The sequence below is a fragment of the Notothenia rossii genome (genome assembly GCF_949606895.1).
Source record: "Notothenia rossii genome assembly, chromosome: 11".
Lineage (NCBI taxonomy): Eukaryota > Metazoa > Chordata > Actinopteri > Perciformes > Nototheniidae > Notothenia > Notothenia rossii.
This window is the reverse complement of record NC_136910.1, coordinates 57,102,150-57,121,464: the sequence shown is the minus strand read 5'-3', so window position 1 is coordinate 57,121,464 and position 19,315 is coordinate 57,102,150. Positions and strand designations below refer to the sequence as shown.

Below are 19,315 nucleotides of genomic sequence, written 5' to 3'. Positions count from 1 at the left end.
TGAAGAAATCTGTACAGTAGGCCTGTAACTGTTAGAATTTGATGCTGTAAGAACAAGACACTGCAAAAGTAACTTACCATTACATTAATAATCAAGATAGAGAAAGAATAATTTTGTCGATAGGTTTTGATTCAGTGGGCCAAAATGGTAGAATTAACATGCTGCCTTTCCACTTATAATTTACCAACAGCTGACTATAATATTAATAACGATTGTACAGTAAGTAACCATGAATATAAATATCTTATCCGTTATTTAGTGATTACATTCCATAAATAATTAGCTTTTTCCATTATAAAAAGTAATGCCCACACATATCGATTCAAACCGCTGCGTATGAGCGTACGTGAAAACGTGCTTCGCTATTGGTCAACCACACCGAGGCCCCGCCCCTATGGAATCAAATTAGGGTCAATAATATTCACAAATTATTTCACAGTCTGCAGTTGTATATCACCTGTTGTGCGCATGTGAAAAGATTTTGTGCATGTGTAAAAAAGTTTTGTGCACACAGATATAATTTGCTCGTGTAAAAACATGTTGCAGCTGTAGAAATATTTTGTGCGTGTGTGAAAAGTTTTTGCAGATATAATTTGCACGTGTAAAAAAGTTTTGCAGGTGTAGAAATATTTTGTGCAAGGATATTTACAACAGTGAGGTTTCACAAAGTCTGAGATACGGACACACAAATTTCCTATCTGTGTGTGCGAACCTGAAGTTACAAGCTACAAGCTGCTATTTACGAGTACGAATTTTGACCCTGTTTTTACGCCTGAGTATGCTAGCCAATCAGCACGTTGCCCACTGACTAGCCAATCGGGACGTAGCCCACTGACGATCCAATCATAGGACACAAGGTTCTAACGCGTTCGTTTTGCTGACCTGCGCCACTTGGAGCGTGCTTGCGGGAGTCAACATGGAGGAGCCCGAGGCGAACTCTTGTGGGACACAGGTGGGTTAATTACATGCTACCACGGAACATGCCACTACAGTTTTAATTAACTGACGTTACATCGTAATTAACTAAATATATCAAGACAGCTGTGCGTGCATCCCGGAGTTACTTAAATTGTATATTTAACGCTAGCTAGTTGATGTGGTCTTTGCTAATACTACTTTGTGCCACCCTCCTTTTTTGGGCTCAGTACTATCCCAACAAAGTATTTCCATTTACCTATATATAAAACAACATGGTAAAGCAGTAAAATACAGCTCATCTTTAAAAACGCAAATGTCATTTATTTGATGTATTTCCACAACCTCTTGTTGTCTTGAATGCAGCCTCTCCATCCCAACTCGAACAGCTGACAAAATTCTGGGTAGGGTGGGAAATCCCTACAGACACCTTGAAGGTCCGAGTTGTGAAGGGGGCGTACCTGAAGTCTTCCACATGTTTTGGCACATTGCATGTACCTGGGCACTTCCAAAACTATGAGGACTTTTCCAAGCATGTGGAGAGCTGCATTGCAACCTATGTTACAGGCTTTGGTCTAGTTTAGATACTGCTCATCAGTATGATTCTGTTGCAAAAAAAACATTGTTTCAGTGTTATGGAGCTTCTGCTTTTGTTCATTGGTGTAAAAAGGGATTTTGTCTTTGGTATTCTTTTACCTGAAAAGAGATCTCCATTTTAAGAATATCGACTCACAGAAACGAAACCTTTTGAGATTATTACTACTTCATTTGTTCCAGTGGTCAGCTCAAAATTGAACTTGAACATGACATTTTGTGACAGATACTATAACCTTTGCCTGGTACTCTTTTTGTACTGCATTTTGTTGGAAGGGCTGTTTGGATTGTGCCATATGTAGTTCTGGCACCTGGTTCAGGTAGTTGTAACCAATGGCATCATTCATTCTGTTAATAGAGTCAATATTTAGAAAATGGTCTATTACAGTACTTGTTATTGCTGATGTATTTACTTGAATCCTACAGCTCTTGTATCCAAAGATTCTAAGAAATAAACCATTGACCAGTGACTTTGGATGTTTGCTTCATTTCAATTTACCCACATTTTACATTTTTCACAACAATCAAAATGTGAATTATTATATTATATACCTTAAAATGTTCTGCGGCTAAAAAAGTAATTTCCATTCATAAACCACAGAACTGATCATTTGCTGTGTAAACATTTCCCCGGGGACTATTTTGAATGCAGGTTGAAGTCTCTGAAAATGATTTTTTCAAGTCGTAGCGGAATGAACAGAAGTCAATGTCAGGATGAAAGGTAGGGACATTATTGTGAGTTCTAAAATAGAACATTATACTACTACTGTAGTATCTTTCATGTAACAAGGAACTGCATTAGCTAGTGGAAAGCCATGTTATTCTAAGAGTAACATTTCAGGTTACTACAAATAAAGTAGGCCTCTAAAATTGAAATACATTTATTTTCCCTTTTCAAAATGAGAATATAACAGTCATGCCCTATATATATATATATATATATATATATATATATATATATATATATATATATATATATATTCCATCATCCTCTACCCAACCACCCCCACAAAAGTACCACGTATCTCCAGATGTGTTGGTGTTGAATGTTTGTGATCAACTGAAGGATGAAGTGTTACTTAAATTCTTCTTCAGCTAAATAAACTCTTTAAAAAGCCTCTTGGATCAGCTTGAAAAGTAGTCGTCACAAAGCTGAAAACAGGCTGTTTTTCTGACTTTGTAGAGATACGTGGTTCTCACAGGACAGAGACAAAGATACAAACACATGATGATCTTATAGAATATGATGCATTGATGGAGATTAAACTAGCCAACAGGATATAAAGGATTTAAATGCAACTAATTACTGAATACTTCTTCCACTGCTGAAAGTTAGTATGCATTATGCCTTATGCTTCCTGACTTGATTCAAGGACACCCTCTATGTAGTGAACTACAGCACTATAGATGTCTGCCCCAAAACACAATGAAGGAGCAGTAGGATTAAAAAGTTGATTCAGTCCTTCCAGTTCTTCGATGCCCAGGCGAGATGCCAGTTCAGGAACCTGTACTCCAATTTGATCCATGTCTGCAATTTCCACATCTGGAAAATGGATCCCCTGAAATAAAAAAGTAATCGGGTTAGTTAAAAATAATTACATGGGATGACACCCTAAAACAGTGGTCAGGAACCTTTTCTAGAAATCATTTGGCTCCCAACAAATACAAATTCTAAATTACTAATACAGTCCATTATTTATTATTAAATTATTTCCACCCCACTGATTAAATTGTTGTTTTGTCAATCTTGACATGAACACTAAACTAGATTTCAATCACTTGACATGCATTACTGAACTGTAATTTATTAAGCCATTTATTTAGTTTAAATGTTATCCTTGTACAGACCAAATAGACTAGTGCACTGCATATTCATTGCAGTTTTCAGGTGTTAATTTACCAGTGAAAGAAGTCAGCATCTTTTTTTCCTGCAATATTATTTTTGAGGCCTACAAATTCAAAGAAAAATAACAACAGTAGTTGTTTTCATTAGTTTTACATTTTTCGGATTGTGGCCTATGTCTTTGTATATCAACAAAACTATTCTATGCAACTGAAACTCAATGTTACATTGTGTTGCATAGCCCATTGTTGGCTTTGACACAAATTGTAATTCTGCTGTAGCCTGATTATGCATATGGTTATTGCTGTGTACTATTGGAAGATGCCTGGTAAAGTGAAACACAGTGGTCCTGGTAGGCTAAATTCCAGTTCCCGTGTGTTGCATTTTCATTATAATATTAAGAACAGTGTAAGGATTTTGTCAAATAAACATATAACCAAATACTAACATTGTTATGACTTCTAAAAGAAAGCAAGGTGTGCTAACATTGGCTTCCTCCACAATGGTGAATAAAACACAGAACTACAAAACAGTTTTTCCCCTTTACCTCGAAGTTGTCAGGAGGGCTGACAGGGCTCTGACTCTTCCCGATTTCCCACAGCTGGTTAGGAGTGAGGTTACGTTCTGTTCGGAGTGAATGGTTATTCCAGCCATCTGTGAATGTGTCAAGATCTTCCTGAATTCGGGGCAGAAAGACATACTGAGCACAGAAAAGGTGTGTGCAATTTGCTGGGTCGAGCAGGCCATCCTCCTCTAGGCTGTGGAGCAGATCGTAATAAATACTTGACACGACATTCCACACGTCACGCCACAGGCGCTCTATCCTGAAAGACAGTTGACAAAAATAAATGAATAAATGCAGTCCGTAAACAATTATCACACCTTTACGTTGCAAAAAATGCAAATAGTAACTCAATGGATTTTTCCCCATCCCTAATAACACTAATATGTACATTAATCTCAGCAACAACTTTTAGCACCATAATTAATGGCAGCACGTCACTATTAAGCGATACACTAGCAAAATATATTTTGACCAAAGAAAGCTTTATGACAGAAGCTACAACCATACACTGATATTACCTTTGATTATGAACACTTTTCCCTGAGATGATGCTTCCCCTGCTGCACCCACGAACGTCAAACATATGTCTGGCAATGTCCACATTTTCCACACCTTGGTCTCCTCTGACCCTTGACATGTACAACCATACAGATACCATGTTAAGTAATTTGACAATGTGAAATTTGAATCTCTGTACTCTTAGAGCTGGCTGTATCTCCAGTTTTCTAAGTACAGCTATAGCCATTTAACAAGCTTCACTATTGGCTCCTGGCTAATCCCCCAGGGAACCAGCAGTTTTAAAGATTTTGTTACCACAGAAACAAGAGGTTTTAGTATGAGACTGAAACATTCTTTATGGGCACATCACTGGAAAGACCTACACATAATATTGGGAATATGTCATGAGGTCATGTAAAGTAATATAAACAAGGAATGAATAATCCAATCTCATTCTAAGGCCATCCCCATAAGTGTCATCACTGGTAAAGTGTTGTTTCAGAAATGACATATAGGGGGTGCTAGGGCTTTCTGGGCCTTTGCTTAATAGGCACTATATCCCCAACTATCAATTTACAACTTTTCTTGTAAAACTTAGTGAAAAATCTGTTGATCATGTAGGCCTATAGACCTTTTTGAAAAGCAGCCATTTTGACATAAAATAGTAGGGTAAACACAGGTGTTACCAGTGATACTAATTAATGTTCTGTTCCATTCAGATCAAACAGTCAGGGTGCTGCTATTGTGCATGTTGGCTCACTGGAAAGGCTCTACTGCACTAAATAGAATGGAACCTTATATCAACTTAATTAATTTAACCTGTATTTACCTGCTAGTTCATGTCAATACGGCTGCCGTGACAAAAGTCTACCTTATTTTTATAAAATGGCCTAGACTGATACAAATCAGTGTTCTTTTAACTGTATCAAGTGCACCTGACATTTTTCTTCATATTCACTATTTCCAATAATCCAATGTTTACATGTAAAAAAAAACACACACAAAACAAGAAATAGCCTGTTACCTGGATGGAAATCCGTGTTTGTCCACAGCCTCAAGGAAGAACTGCAGAGCTGTTGAAGCCTTGTTTGTATTGGCTACTTGTAGGTACATGATCTATGAGAGCATTTATAGAAAGGAAAAAGTAAGCACCACAGAAACACAGTAATCAAATAACCTATTAATGAATTAAATACTGACCCCATACTGTATGTGCGTGATAATTAACTTTAAAAAATGGCCTTTAATATCAATTCACTTTTGGTCAATTGTAAAATAAACTCTAGGAAGCACTAACCTTTCTTGAAAATCCATCAATTCCACCAAATATTACCATACCATATCTGCAAAATAAAAAGGTATTAATTGCTTGATGTATCCACACCACATCTTGTCCCACCAAGTCCTTTGATGATTGAAATAATCTTCGTGTCCATCGCCAGACCCCTTTTTGTGGTGTTGTGCTGAATAACATGATGTGATCGGCGCCTACATAAGATGACCCGCACAATGTATAGTGAAATGTTTATCTTTGGCTACAATACTGCTTGTGTTTACATTATATAAAACAAAGCTGAGGAAGAGCATTTATTGTTAAAAATATGTTATTTGTGTCCTAAATATTGCTGATTGGTCTTTAAATGAATGAAGTAAGGCTAATTTTGGCCTGAACTCGAGCAGTGAGGCATGTGTTTCAGGTTAAAGCTTTTGAAGTTCTGCCCTTTTCATGCAAAAAAGTATAATGCATGGACTGTAGAGTATATGAAAAAAATATACAATTATATTTAAACAAATAAAATAATTAGATTGATAATAATAATAATAATAATAATATGATTGATTGATTTTTAAGAAAACATGAATCGCTCATCGTCTATTGCAGCGGGTTGTAAGGAGCATTTGTGTTGAGTAGGCCATACAGTTATTTATTATTGATTATAAAGATCGTATGGTTAGCCCACTTTACCGTTCCTTTTCTGTTCACTTATTTTCCAGCTGACGTGAACACAAGTCGGATTGGAAACTGAACCTTTTCGACCTTTGGCTAACTAACGTTACGTTACCTTCCTCTCCATATTAAATGCCCGGGGCATTATGTCAGGAAGCACCCGACAAAAGTGTTGCATTAATTTCTTTAACATTAACGTTACTCATTCAAACGGCACAACAACAACAAACGTTAATTTAGCCAACAGACTGTAGCTAGCTAAGACAATAGCAAAGACCACATCAACTAGCTAGCGTTAAATATAAAATATAAGTAACTCAGGGATGCACGCACAGCTGTCTTGATATATTTAGTTAATTACAATGTAACGTTAGTTAATTAAAACTGTAGTGGCATGTTCCGTGGTAGCATGTAATTAACCCACCTGTGTCCCACAAGAGTTCGCCTCGGGCTCCTCCATGTTGACTCCCGCAAGCACGCTCCAAGTGGCGCAGGTCAGCAAAACGAACGCGTTAGAACCTTGTGTCCTATGATTGGATGGTCAGTGGGCTACGTCCCGATTGGCTAGTCAGTGGGCAACGTGCTGATTGGCTAGCATACTCAGGCGTAAAAACAGGGTCAAAATTCGTACTCGTAAATAGCAGCTTGTAGCTTGTAACTTCAGGTTCGCACACACAGATAGGAAATTTGTGTGTCCGTATCTCAGACTTTGTGAAACCTCACTGTTGTAAATATCCTTGCACAAAATATTTCTACACCTGCAAAACTTTTTTACACGTGCAAATTATATCTGCAAAAACTTTTCACACACGCACAAAATATTTCTACAGCTGCAAAATGTTTTTACACGAGCAAATTATATCTGTGTGCACAAAACTTTTTTACACATGCACAAAATCTTTTCACATGCGCACAACAGGTGATATACAACTGCAGACTGTGAAATAATTTGTGAATATTATTGACCCTAATTTGATTCCATACGCCCCCTTCTTCGCCACCTCGAAACGGATATTTGAACTCATCAGCTACAACAAGAGCAACAACAACAGCAGCGTACCTGCTCGTCTCCCTTGTCACCCAAAGGTGTTACTGAGAAGTATTTTTTTGAAGTTATTTGTTATCTTTACCTGTTTCAGGCAGCTACGGTTGCTACCTCATACTACCACCAGAACAACCTAGAGGAAGACGTCACTTCTGGTGTTCAGGATACTTCAGCTAACTGCTATTAAAAGGTCCCATGACATGGCCATTTCTACTGATCATAATTCCATTGTTGAGGTCTACTAGATTAGATTTACATTGTTCAATTTTCCAAAATCACTTTGGTTTCTCATACAGCATCTCTGTATAGTATGTGTATTCACTCTCTGTCCTAAACGGCTTGTTGGAGCTCCTGCCCCCCCCCCCCCCCTTCTACTTTTACTCAAGTACACAATCTGAGTACTTCTACTTTTACTCAAGTACAAGATCTACTTCTACTTTTACTCAAGTACAAGATCTGAGTACTTCTACCTTTACTCAAGTACAAGATCTAAGTACTTCTACTTTTACTCAAGTACAAGATCTGAGTACTTCTACTTTTACTCAAGTACAAGATCTGAGTACTTCTACCTTTACTCAAGTACAAGATCTAAGTACTTCTACCTTTACTCAAGTACAAGATCTGAGTACTTCTACTTTTACTCAAGTACAAGAACTGTTTACTTCTACTTTTACTCAAGTACAAGATCTGAGTACTTCTACTTTTACTCAAGTACAAGAACTGTGTACTTCTACTTTTACTCAAGTACAAGATCTGAGTACTTCTACCTTTACTCAAGTACAAGATCTGAGTACTTCTACTTTTACTCAAGTACAAGATCTGAGTACTTCTACTTTTACTCAAGAACAAGATCTGAGTACTTCTACTTTTACTCAAGATCTGAGTACTTCTACTTTTACTCAAGTACAAGATCTGAGTACTTCTACTTTTACTCAAGTACAAGATCTGAGTACTTCTACTTTTACTCAAGAACAAGATCTGAGTACTTCCACTTTTACTCAAGATTTGAGTACTTATCTCACCACTGGTTTTACTTGATGTATATAAAGGGAACAGAAACACGATGCTAGCGTTCAGGTTTTCTGCAGGAAATGTTCAGGATTATAAAATATTAGTTTTCAGTGTGGATTAAATGGGATTAGGAATGATGGAGCGTCAGGCTTTTAACGTGAGGGGATTCCTCCCTGCATTGGGTCACATGAGGTTTTACTCACTGCTGTCGCCCTGGGGTTGGGTAATCTGATGTTGACAGATCAATATGACCAAACGTTGCCCTTCGCCTCGATGTTTATCAGGTGTCAGGTAGCAGCAATAACGCTAATGGGATGATTTGGCTCTAGGTGCAGATTTGAATGGGATGGAGCGGCAACCAATAATCTGAGTATTTGCGCTACTATAAAAACTGTAAATCTGAAAATAACTATTTATTTTATTTTATTCAGTAGTATATATTTGATACAGCCTGTACAATACAGTGAGTATGCTTGGTAAAGAATACATAGTGTTCTTCCAATTTAAAGGATTTCACTACTACAAAAAATGTTTCACCTAAAAAAAGGATTTCTGGAAAACTTCTCCTTGGCACCTTTAACAAATCCTTTATTTTGATGATATTAAATATTAAGAATGAAACGCCAAAGATATTAAAGTGCTGATTACTTACTAGTAAATCTCAGTATTCATAATTTGTAGAAAATATTTATTTATATATATATTTAAAATATTCAATGTGCAGAGGAGGATCTCTTTAAGCTCCAAATGATTCCCTGTTTTCAGTCATTATACTAACTTAAAGGTGGGGTAGGTAAGTTCGAGATACAGCTCGAGATACACTTGTTGTTATATTCCATGGAATGCTCTTAACATCCCGACAGCAATGAATATCTGAAGTGCTTTGACAAAAAATCCATACAAAAATGTCCTCTGTGGAAGCCGTAGCGCTGTAAAAAGCACGACCAATCATCTGAGCCGGCTAAAGTAACTGGATGGCCTACCTGCCTGTCAGCCTTCCATCTGTGCACAAACTTATCTCGTGCCCTCATTGGTCATGTGCGCGTTCGTGTGTGTTGGAGGAGGGGCTCTGGAAGGAAGTGGCAGATTTGTACCGGTTGTGTATTTTCAAATTTTAGCGCACTCGAGCTGGTTTCTCCAACATTTTGAGAGAGTAGTCATTTTTCTAATCTAACGTTGCAATAAAGCCAATAAGCCTTTTTTAAAATGCTGAACTTTCTTTAAATAGACTGTGAATTTAGCTGAAAGCAGCCATGAATGGAATCATTTCCACGTTGATGTTTACTCCATGGTCAATCTTTCAGCCAATATTCCTTCAACTTAAAAGTGATTTATACAGGAGGGTGAGTTTCTCTCTGTGTGTGTGTGTGTGTGTGTTTATGTAACTGTCTGTCTGTCTGTCTGTCTGTCTGTCTGTCTGTCTGTCTGTCTGTTAGTATGATAGCAGGTAAAAGCGAGACTCCCCCAGCCCCGTAAAGCGATCCTAACACCATGAATAATGAAGAGAGCCGTGGCAGGCAGGATAAGTTCTCTGTGCAAGGCTCCTTTTTCACAGGGCTTTCTCCTGTGGGTCACGTGACTGCTGAGATGACAGTAATGTGTTGTGTGTGTGTGTGTGTGTGTTTGTGTGTGTGTTAGTCATATGGCCATGTTCTGCCCAGGTACGAGGCGTCCAGGTAGCTCAAGCACCTCTGAGTGTGTGTTCCTGCAGCAGCTCACACACACACATGTTCTCTAAACTCCTCGATCCCACCACCTCTCTGCGGCCAAGGGTCAAATGAATTGTCTTACACCATTAGAAACTCAAGGCCAGGGAAGTGGATGAATAAAAGATGCCGTCGAAACAGAAAAAATCCACAGCTTCTGAGGAAACCGAAGAGGTCGATGACGAAGTGGAGGGGCCAAAGTTAAAGGAGCGGAACAACGAAGTGACCAGTGGAGACACAACGAAAAGAGAGAAGACTCGGAAGAAAACCAAGAGCGCGGAAAGCTCCGAGGACCCGGGGAAAGAGAAGAAGAAAGAAGACGGTGAAAAAGTGAAAAAGAAGAAGAAGAAACCAGATGATGATGCCGAAGCTGTGATTGAAAATGAAGATGAGGAGGGCGAGCAGAACAATAATGAACTCAAGACCAATTCCAAAAAGGAGAAATCAGAGAAGCTCAAAGAGGAAGTGACCGAGGGGACGAAGAAGAAAAAGAAATCCTCCACAGAGAAACCAGAGGGAGAGGAGGAGATGGGATCCAAGGACAATAAGTCGAAAGATGGCAAGAAGAAGAAGAAGAAGTCTCACGATGACGATGACGAAGAGCCTTTGATCGAGGAGCAGCAGGAGGAAGAGGAAGACTCGAAGAAAAAGAAGAAAAAGAAGACCAAGAAGGGATCGGCGGACAGTGACGAGGACAAAAAGAAAAAGGGGAAAAAGGCCAAAAATAAACAGGTGGACTACGGAGCCATGTACCAGAAGGAGCTGCTGGATTACCACACCGACTCATCTGAAGGCTACGAGGAGGAGTACTACAAAAAGAAAGGTAAGGGTCCAGAGAGGGCAAAAGTACACACCTCCTTTACTCAAGAAGTAGAAGTACTCATGTTTAAAAATACTCTAAAGTAGAAGTACTGACTAAACTTCTTTACTCAAGTCAAAGTAAAGAGGCTTTGAAATGTACTTCAGTAAAAAGTACCCATAACTAGCAGCTGTTTTAAAGAGTACCTGACCTCCCTTTATATTAATAGAACAATAATGTCATTGTTAGCTAATGAATGTTTCCATGGTGACCAACGGCAACATGACAACGTTTCCATTGGTCCCTCTTCTTTAGAGAAGACCAGGAAATGATGGATACACGGATCGTGTTCAAATCAATAGGCACGCAATGACTCTAAATAATAATGATCACGCCACCAAACACACATTCAGACTAAAGGAACCAGCCTGTTTGGAAAATGAGAGAAGTAGAAAGTACAGGTATTAGAGTTCAACATGTGAGAAGTAGAAAGTACAGGTATTTGAGTTCAACATGTAAGAAGTAGAAAGTACAGGTATTTGAGTTCAACATGTGAGAAGTAGAAAGTACAGGTATTTGAGTTCAACATGTAAGAAGTAGAAAGTACAGGTATTTGTGTTCAACATGTGAGAAGTAGAAAGTACAGGTATTTGGGTTCAACATGTAAGAAGTAGAAAGTACAGGTATTTGAGTTCAACATGTAAGAAGTAGAAAGTACAGGTATTAGAGTTCAACATGTAAGAAGTAGAAAGTACAGGTATTTGAGTTCAACATGTAAGAAGTAGAAAGTACAGGTATTTGTGTTCAACATGTGAGAAGTAGAAAGTACAGGTATTTGGGTTCAACATGTAAGAAGTAGAAAGTACAGGTATTTGAGTTCAACATGTAAGAAGTAGAAAGTACAGGTATTAGAGTTCAACATGTAAGAAGTAGAAAGTACAGGTATTTGAGTTCAACATGTAAGAAGTAGAAAGTACAGGTATTTGAGTTCAACATGTAAGAAGTAGAAAGTACAGGTATTTGAGTTCAACATGTAAGAAGTAGAAAGTACAGGTATTTGAGTTCAACATGTAAGAAGTAGAAAGTTCAGGTATTTGGGTTCAACATGTGAGAAGTCAAAGTAAAAAGTGGTCAGAAAATAAGTAGTGGAGTAAAGTACTGATACCAGAAACATGTACTTAAGTTCAGTCACAAAGTATTTGTACTCCACTACTTCCCCCTTCTGTATTGATTTCCCTTCATACAGCAGAGTCATATTTACCTGTTGCCGTGTCCCGACTGGGCAAATATTGAATAGAGGTTTCGCTCCGGAGAATCCCTCTGTGATTTTTCCTGGGTTAAAGCTGGGTTATGTTCCGCATGAATGAAGCCAAACAGAGGCTCAGAGGCAGACAGGTGCTGGGTGCCGTCCCAGTTGTCGGGGAAAAGAGAACCAGTGCAGCCAGCGGAGCTTTTCTAAAGTTCCCATGATTACAAAATAGCTGCTTCTTAGAAGAGTTGACATACTGTATGTGTTGTACCGATCCGCAACCATATTTCAGTATCATTACATTACATTTGCATTTTGTCCAAAGCGACTTACAATAAGTGGCCCAATAGTGACGAAAAAGCAGTTTATTAGGTGTTCCCGAAAGTATTTTATCGGCCATTTGCTTTTAATGCTACCATTAGCATGCATCTGTATCGGTTTCATGATATCAAAATAGCAGTTTTTTTAGAAGCTTTTACATATGTATTGCACTGCTAATAATATATGCATAATAGCAGGGGGGTCCAACTCAAATACACAGTGGGCCAAAATAAAAAAATGGGTACTAGTCGAGGGCCGGACTGGTTCAATGTTTATTGCAGAACTTATTGAAATGAACTTATTGCACATATTAAACCTGGAACTAACTAAGCTTAAATGATTGCCGATAAAAACAACATTAAACATTAAATAATCAGTTCATTCATTTCTTATGGCTCTATCTGCAGCTTCTCCAGAGTCATTTCTTATGAGTACATTTTCCCACAGGCCAACAACAGCTTCAACAAAACTATTTCCCTCAAAGAGAAACCTAACATGCCCTGTTGTCGTGAGAGAGAAAGTGCAGAAGGAAACATCCATTAAACTCAGTGTGCTGCTCTGTGATGCTAGCTCAGATACTTGGCATCTCATCTTGGGTGCAAGGTCATCAATGTTTGGGCTCAGGCTCTGAGCTGAGGAGACCCTCAGGATGGAGTGAAGGTGTGAGAGCAATATACCGGAGGGCCAGATCTAATAGGAATTAGAAATTATCCTGCGGGCCGAAATTAAATCCACCAAGGGCCTGATTTGGCCCCCGGGCCTCGAGTTTGACACATGTGGTCTAACAAGTAACATGTAATGTAAAACACATTCTTTCCTTCAGTCCTAACCAACCTAACACTGGCAGTCTCTCACATCAGAGACTTCTCTTTGGAAGTATTTGGTGATATAATGTATAATCAAACACTACTTACATGAGACAGGGTTGCCATAATGCAGCGATTTGATAAGTGCAGCACTTTTTAGATGTGTGGTTTAATGAGGAAATTGTACATAAAAGCATAAAAACATCTGAACTGAAAAGCGCTCTCTGTGTTATGTCTCATTATCTTGTCAGAGAGAGTTCTCCAAATGTGACATTTCAGTGATTTTTCCATCATAACAACTGCTATGTGTTTCTGCAGATTATGAAAAGAGCTGCAAGGGTCAGTATGTAGCGTCAGCAGCGGTGATGAATGCACGTCTTTCTTACCTCACTTGAGCCTCTGACACTCCGAGGAGTTCATTCAGGCTCAGTTTTACCAGGCCTCTGCCTATCTGATTTGATCTGCTGTATTTCGTTCTCTCGTCTGGCTTTAATAGCTCCTCTCACTGTTAACTAGATATCATGTCGTATGGGACAGACTTCTAACGGCTCTTTAAGTGCTCGGCCTTTCCTGGATGTTTTTAGGCTATCTGTGTTTTCTGTTTCTTCTGCAAGTCTTACTTTATTCAATGGTTGCTTACCTCCAATTCCTATTGGTTCCTTGATAATATATTAGGAGGTAGCCTTAACAAAAAACGCTTCCTCTGTTTGTACCGGATTCCAAGGGACTGTTATTTTCTATATATTGATTGCTGTGCTTTATCTTAATGTGTGAATATATATAAATATATATATATATAAATGTGTCTGTTGATTGTGTATATATAGGATATACATATTTGTATATATATTTGTATTATTCGGGATTGTGGGAAACGGTATTTTCCATCTCTCTGCCTGTACACACTACACACAGATTGAAAATAAAGTTGACTTTGACTTTGATTGAACTTCACCCAAAGTCCCAGATAGTGTCCCATCACCAGGAGACGATTTGAGGAGGGTATGCCATCCCCTAATTTAGCTAAATGTACAAAATACATCCTTGTTGTTGACCTTAAACTATACCATATGTAACCGGTTACTTATCACTATCACTCGGGTTTTCCCATTGGGCCACCCCCATGTTAAACATTAACAACTTCCTGTGTGTCTTGCATAACCCCCAGGTGAGGCGTTTACATTTACAGGTGTTATGCAGCACGGCTATAGAGTTACTACTGTATAGGCTCAGCTATTGAGTCCCAGGCAACAGCCAATCACAGGCCAATAACCTACTAAAGATTTCATGTTGTTACTGTGGCTGAAACACACACTGTGACTTTCAAAATCTACTGTGTGTGTGTGTGTGTGTGTGTGTGTGTGTGTGTGTGTGTGTGTGTGTGTGTGTGTGTGTGTGTGTGTGTGTGTGTGTGTGTGTGTGTGTGTGTGTGTGTGTGTGTGTGTGTGTGTGTGTGTGTGTGTGTGTGTGTGTGTGTCACAAGTCATTATCAACTTGTCGGATTAAGGGTGAAAACAGTTAAGTCTATAAGTGTGATGCATGTTTGTAAGTAAACAATAGCCACAAGCATAAGTTTACAACGTCTAATAAGATGAACGGAGAATTAAGGAAGAATGGATTGACACTGATAACATCAAGACTTTCTCTTCACTTGCATCGGCTGTCTGTCGCGTCACAAGGTATTCATTTGGAAAGAAGATGCCAAATGATATTACAGAGCAAACACGCAAATTCAGTTTTGCAGCTGTGTCCAATTTGGCATTTTCTATTAAAGTAGAGGGAAGAAACCCTATTGTGTTTATATATAATAACCCTATGGATAGCAGAGATGCAAATAGCAAAAGTACCAATATGCTATTTCGTTGGCAGCTCAGCTAGGGGTGCACTTCAGCCGTTGTGCATACTCTGGGAAATACTCTTGCCTACTTTTGTACAGCTTGTGCAACCAGACAAATCCTTCCGTAAATTCACCCTTAAGCTCTGAGACCCAGTAGTAGTAGGTACGTTGGTGTTTGGAGCTAAATGCTAACTTGGGAGTGCTGAGTTTCCTCCCTGTTTACATTCCTGTCAGCTCGGTGGCTCAGACAAAGAGACACGTTTGTGAAATGTGAGAGAAGCTCGTCTGCTGCTCCACACGAGACATGGATTCGCTGCAGATTCGCCGCATTGAATTCCCTGGCAGCGATGCATGGAAGGAAACACAATGCTCCTTGATGTTTATAGATTATTAGACACTGTGTGAGAGATGGCAAAAGTACACACATCCTTCACTGAAGTAGAAGTACAGATACTCTTGTTTAAAAATACTCTGGTGAAAGTAGAAGTACTGACTAAACTTCTTTACTCAAGTAGAAGTAAAGAGGCTTTGAAATGTACTTCAGTAAAAAGTACCCATAACTAGCAGCTGTTTTAAAGAGTACCTGACCTCCCTTTATATTAATAGAACAATAATGTCATTGTTAGCTAATGAATGTTTCCATGGTGACCAACGGCAACATGACAACGTTTCCATTGGTCCCTCTTCTTTAGAGAAGACCAGGAAATGATGGATACACGGATCGTGTTCAAATCAATAGGCACGCAATGACTCTAAATAATAATGATCACGCCACCAACACACATTCAGACTAAAGGAACCAGCCTGTTTGGAAAATGTAAGAAGTAGAAAGTACAGGTATTTGAGTTCAACATGTAAGAAGTAGAAAGTACAGGTATTTGTGTTCAACATGTGAGAAGTAGAAAGTACAGGTATTTGTGTTCAACATGTAAGAAGTAGAAAGTACAGGTATTTGTGTTCAACATGTAAGAAGTAGAAAGTACAGGTATTTGTGTTCAACATGTAAGAAGTAGAAAGTACAGGTATTTGTGTTCAACATGTAAGAAGTAGAAAGTTCAGGTATTTGAGTTCAACATGTAAGAAGTAGAAAGTACAGGTATTTGAGTTCAACATGTGAGAAGTAGAAAGTACAGGTATTTGTGTTCAACATGTAAGAAGTAGAAAGTACAGGTATTTGTGTTCAACATGTAAGAAGTAGAAAGTACAGGTATTTGTGTTCAACATGTAAGAAGTAGAAAGTACAGGTATTTGTGTTCAACATGTAAGAAGTAGAAAGTACAGGTATTTGAGTTCAACATGTAAGAAGTAGAAAGTACAGGTATTTGGGTTCAACATGTAAGAAGTAGAAAGTACAGGTATTTGTGTTCAACATGTAAGAAGTAGAAAGTACAGGTATTTGTGTTCAACATGTAAGAAGTAGAAAGTACAGGTATTTGTGTTCAACATGTAAGAAGTAAAAAGTACAGGTATTTGTGTTCAACATGTGAGAAGTAGAAAGTACAGGTATTTGAGTTCAACATGTGAGAAGTAGAAAGTACAGGTATTTGTGTTCAACATGTGAGAAGTAGAAAGTACAGGTATTTGTGTTCAACATGTGAGAAGTAGAAAGTACAGGTATTTGTGTTCAACATGTAAGAAGTAGAAAGTACAGGTATTTGTGTTCAACATGTGAGAAGTAGAAAGTACAGGTATTTGAGTTCAACATGTGAGAAGTAGAAAGTACAGGTATTTGTGTTCAACATGTGAGAAGTAGAAAGTACAGGTATTTGTGTTCAACATGTGAGAAGTAGAAAGTACAGGTATTTGAGTTCAACATGTAAGAAGTAGAAAGTACAGGTATTTGAGTTCAACATGTAAGAAGTAGAAAGTACAGGTATTTGAGTTCAACATGTAAGAAGTAGAAAGTACAGGTATTTGAGTTCAACATGTGAGAAGTAGAAAGTACAGGTATTTGTGTTCAACATGTGAGAAGTAGAAAGTACAGGTATTTGTGTTCAACATGTGAGAAGTAGAAAGTACAGGTATTTGAGTTCAACATGTAAGAAGTAGAAAGTACAGGTATTTGAGTTCAACATGTAAGAAGTAGAAAGTACAGGTATTTGAGTTCAACATGTAAGAAGTAGAAAGTACAGGTATTTGAGTTCAACATGTGAGAAGTAGAAAGTACAGGTATTTGTGTTCAACATGTAAGAAGTAGAAAGTACAGGTATTTGTGTTCAACATGTAAGAAGTAGAAAGTACAGGTATTTGAGTTCAACATGTAAGAAGTAGAAAGTACAGGTATTTGAGTTCAACATGTGAGAAGTAGAAAGTACAGGTATTTGTGTTCAACATGTGAGAAGTAGAAAGTACAGGTATTTGAGTTCAACATGTAAGAAGTAGAAAGTACAGGTATTTGAGTTCAACATGTAAGAAGTAGAAAGTACAGGTATTTGAGTTCAACATGTAAGAAGTAGAAAGTACAGGTATTTGAGTTCAACATGTGAGAAGTAGAAAGTACAGGTATTTGTGTTCAACATGTGAGAAGTAGAAAGTACAGGTATTTGTGTTCAACATGTGAGAAGTAGAAAGTACAGGTATTTGAGTTCAACATGTAAGAAGTAGAAAGTACAGGTATTTGAGTTCAACATGTAAGAAGTAGAAAGTACAGGTATTTGGGTTCAACATGTAAGAAGTAGAAAGTACAGGTATTTGAGTTCAACATGTGAGAAGTAGAAAGTACAGGTATTTGAGTTCAACATGTAAGAAGTAGAAAGTACAGGTATTTGAGTTCAACATGTAAGAAGTAGAAAGTACAGGTATTTGAGTTCAACATGTAAGAAGTAGAAAGTACAGGTATTTGAGTTCAACATGTAAGAAGTAGAAAGTACAGGTATTTGAGTTCAACATGTGAGAAGTAGAAAGTACAGGTATTTGAGTTCAACATGTAAGAAGTAGAAAGTACAGGTATTTGAGTTCAACATGTAAGAAGTAGAAAGTACAGGTATTTGAGTTCAACATGTAAGAAGTAGAAAGTACAGGTATTTGAGTTCAACATGTAAGAAGTAGAAAGTACAGGTATTTGAGTTCAACATGTGAGAAGTAGAAAGTACAGGTATTTGAGTTCAACATGTAAGAAGTAGAAAGTACAGGTATTTGAGTTCAACATGTGAGAAGTAGAAAGTACAGGTATTTGTGTTCAACATGTGAGAAGTAGAAAGTACAGGTATTTGTGTTCAACATGTGAGAAGTAGAAAGTACAGGTATTTGAGTTCAACATGTAAGAAGTAGAAAGTACAGGTATTTGAGTTCAACATGTAAGAAGTAGAAAGTACAGGTATTTGGGTTCAACATGTTAGAAGTAGAAAGTACAGGTATTTGTGTTCAACATGTTAGAAGTAGAAAGTACAGGTATTTGAGTTCAACATGTAAGAAGTAGAAAGTACAGGTATTTGAGTTCAACATGTAAGAAGTAGAAAGTACAGGTATTTGGGTTCAACATGTGAGAAGTCAAAGTAAAAATTCCTCAGAAAAATAAGTAGTGGAGTAAAGTACTGATACCAGAAACATTTAATTAAGTACAGTAACAAAGTATTTGTACTCCAATACTTCCCACCTCTGATACTGTGAGGATGTGACAAAAATAATGAAGTCCTTGTTTGAACTTGTAGAATTTTACTCAAAACTTGTGCTGTTTTTGAAACACAGACATTTTCTGTACAAGTAAGTAAGTACATTGTACAAGGTTGAACAGTCTTTCATGCAAACAATGCAGCATTAAATAGCTATTTTAGAAAAGTATAATGACATGTTGCATCAAGAATAGAAGCTGGTACTATCTACAATATAATATCTTTCGTCTAATCTCACTGTCCTTTGTCTTCCAGTGTATGAGGTGGTCACTGTCACTGGCGATGTTAAAGGGGCCGGGACAGATGCTAACGTGTTTGTCACCCTTTTTGGAGAGTTTGGCGTCACTCCCAAGGTTCACCTGGCGAGCAAGTGAGTTTCTGTTGTCATTTAATCAAACTGCGCTTTGATGAATATGTAATCAGGTCTCTATGACTCGCTCTGCTCTGACCTATTTCACTTATTTGATTAAGTTTTATGTGTCGCTAAGTTTTCATTCTGTTTCACTTTGTTCAGCAGTAATCTCAGCCATACTTTTTCAATGTTAACTTTTGACCTTTTTCTATTCC

At 37.9% G+C, this 19,315-nt stretch overlaps 2 protein-coding genes and 2 long non-coding RNA genes across 4 annotated transcripts in view; 2 read left to right on the top strand and 2 right to left on the bottom strand.

Annotated features, from left to right (window-relative positions):
- Nucleotides 1-404: 404 nt before the first annotated feature.
- Nucleotides 405-1,979, top strand: LOC307024549. The gene is made up of 2 exons (XR_013803917.1): nucleotides 405-952; nucleotides 1,282-1,979. It is a non-coding gene; the product is annotated as an uncharacterized lncRNA (long non-coding RNA).
- Nucleotide 1,980: 1 nt separating this feature from the next.
- Nucleotides 1,981-5,498, bottom strand: LOC307024548 (uncharacterized protein). The gene is made up of 4 exons (XM_079658782.1): nucleotides 5,440-5,498; nucleotides 4,436-4,546; nucleotides 3,900-4,176; nucleotides 1,981-3,068 (listed from the first exon to the last, which is right to left on the bottom strand). The coding sequence occupies exons 2-4, from the start codon at nucleotides 4,498-4,500 to the stop codon at nucleotides 2,859-2,861; spliced, it is 552 nt and encodes a 183-aa protein (XP_079514908.1). The 5' UTR covers nucleotides 4,501-4,546; nucleotides 5,440-5,498; the 3' UTR covers nucleotides 1,981-2,858.
- An 8-nt stretch (nucleotides 5,499-5,506) lies between these two features.
- Nucleotides 5,507-7,348, bottom strand: LOC307024547. Its single transcript, XR_013803916.1, has 3 exons — nucleotides 6,788-7,348; nucleotides 5,713-5,758; nucleotides 5,507-5,531 (listed from the first exon to the last, which is right to left on the bottom strand). It is a non-coding gene; the product is annotated as an uncharacterized lncRNA (long non-coding RNA).
- A 2,623-nt stretch (nucleotides 7,349-9,971) lies between these two features.
- loxhd1a (lipoxygenase homology PLAT domains 1a) overlaps nucleotides 9,972-19,315 on the top strand; it is a gene marked incomplete at its 3' end in the record, with an annotated part of 73,689 nt that continues 64,345 nt past the window's right edge. Inside the window, 2 exon segments of the mRNA XM_079658980.1 lie at nucleotides 9,972-10,948; nucleotides 19,004-19,118. Of these exon segments, the coding sequence (XP_079515106.1) occupies nucleotides 10,252-10,948; nucleotides 19,004-19,118 (812 nt within the window). The 5' untranslated portion in view covers nucleotides 9,972-10,251.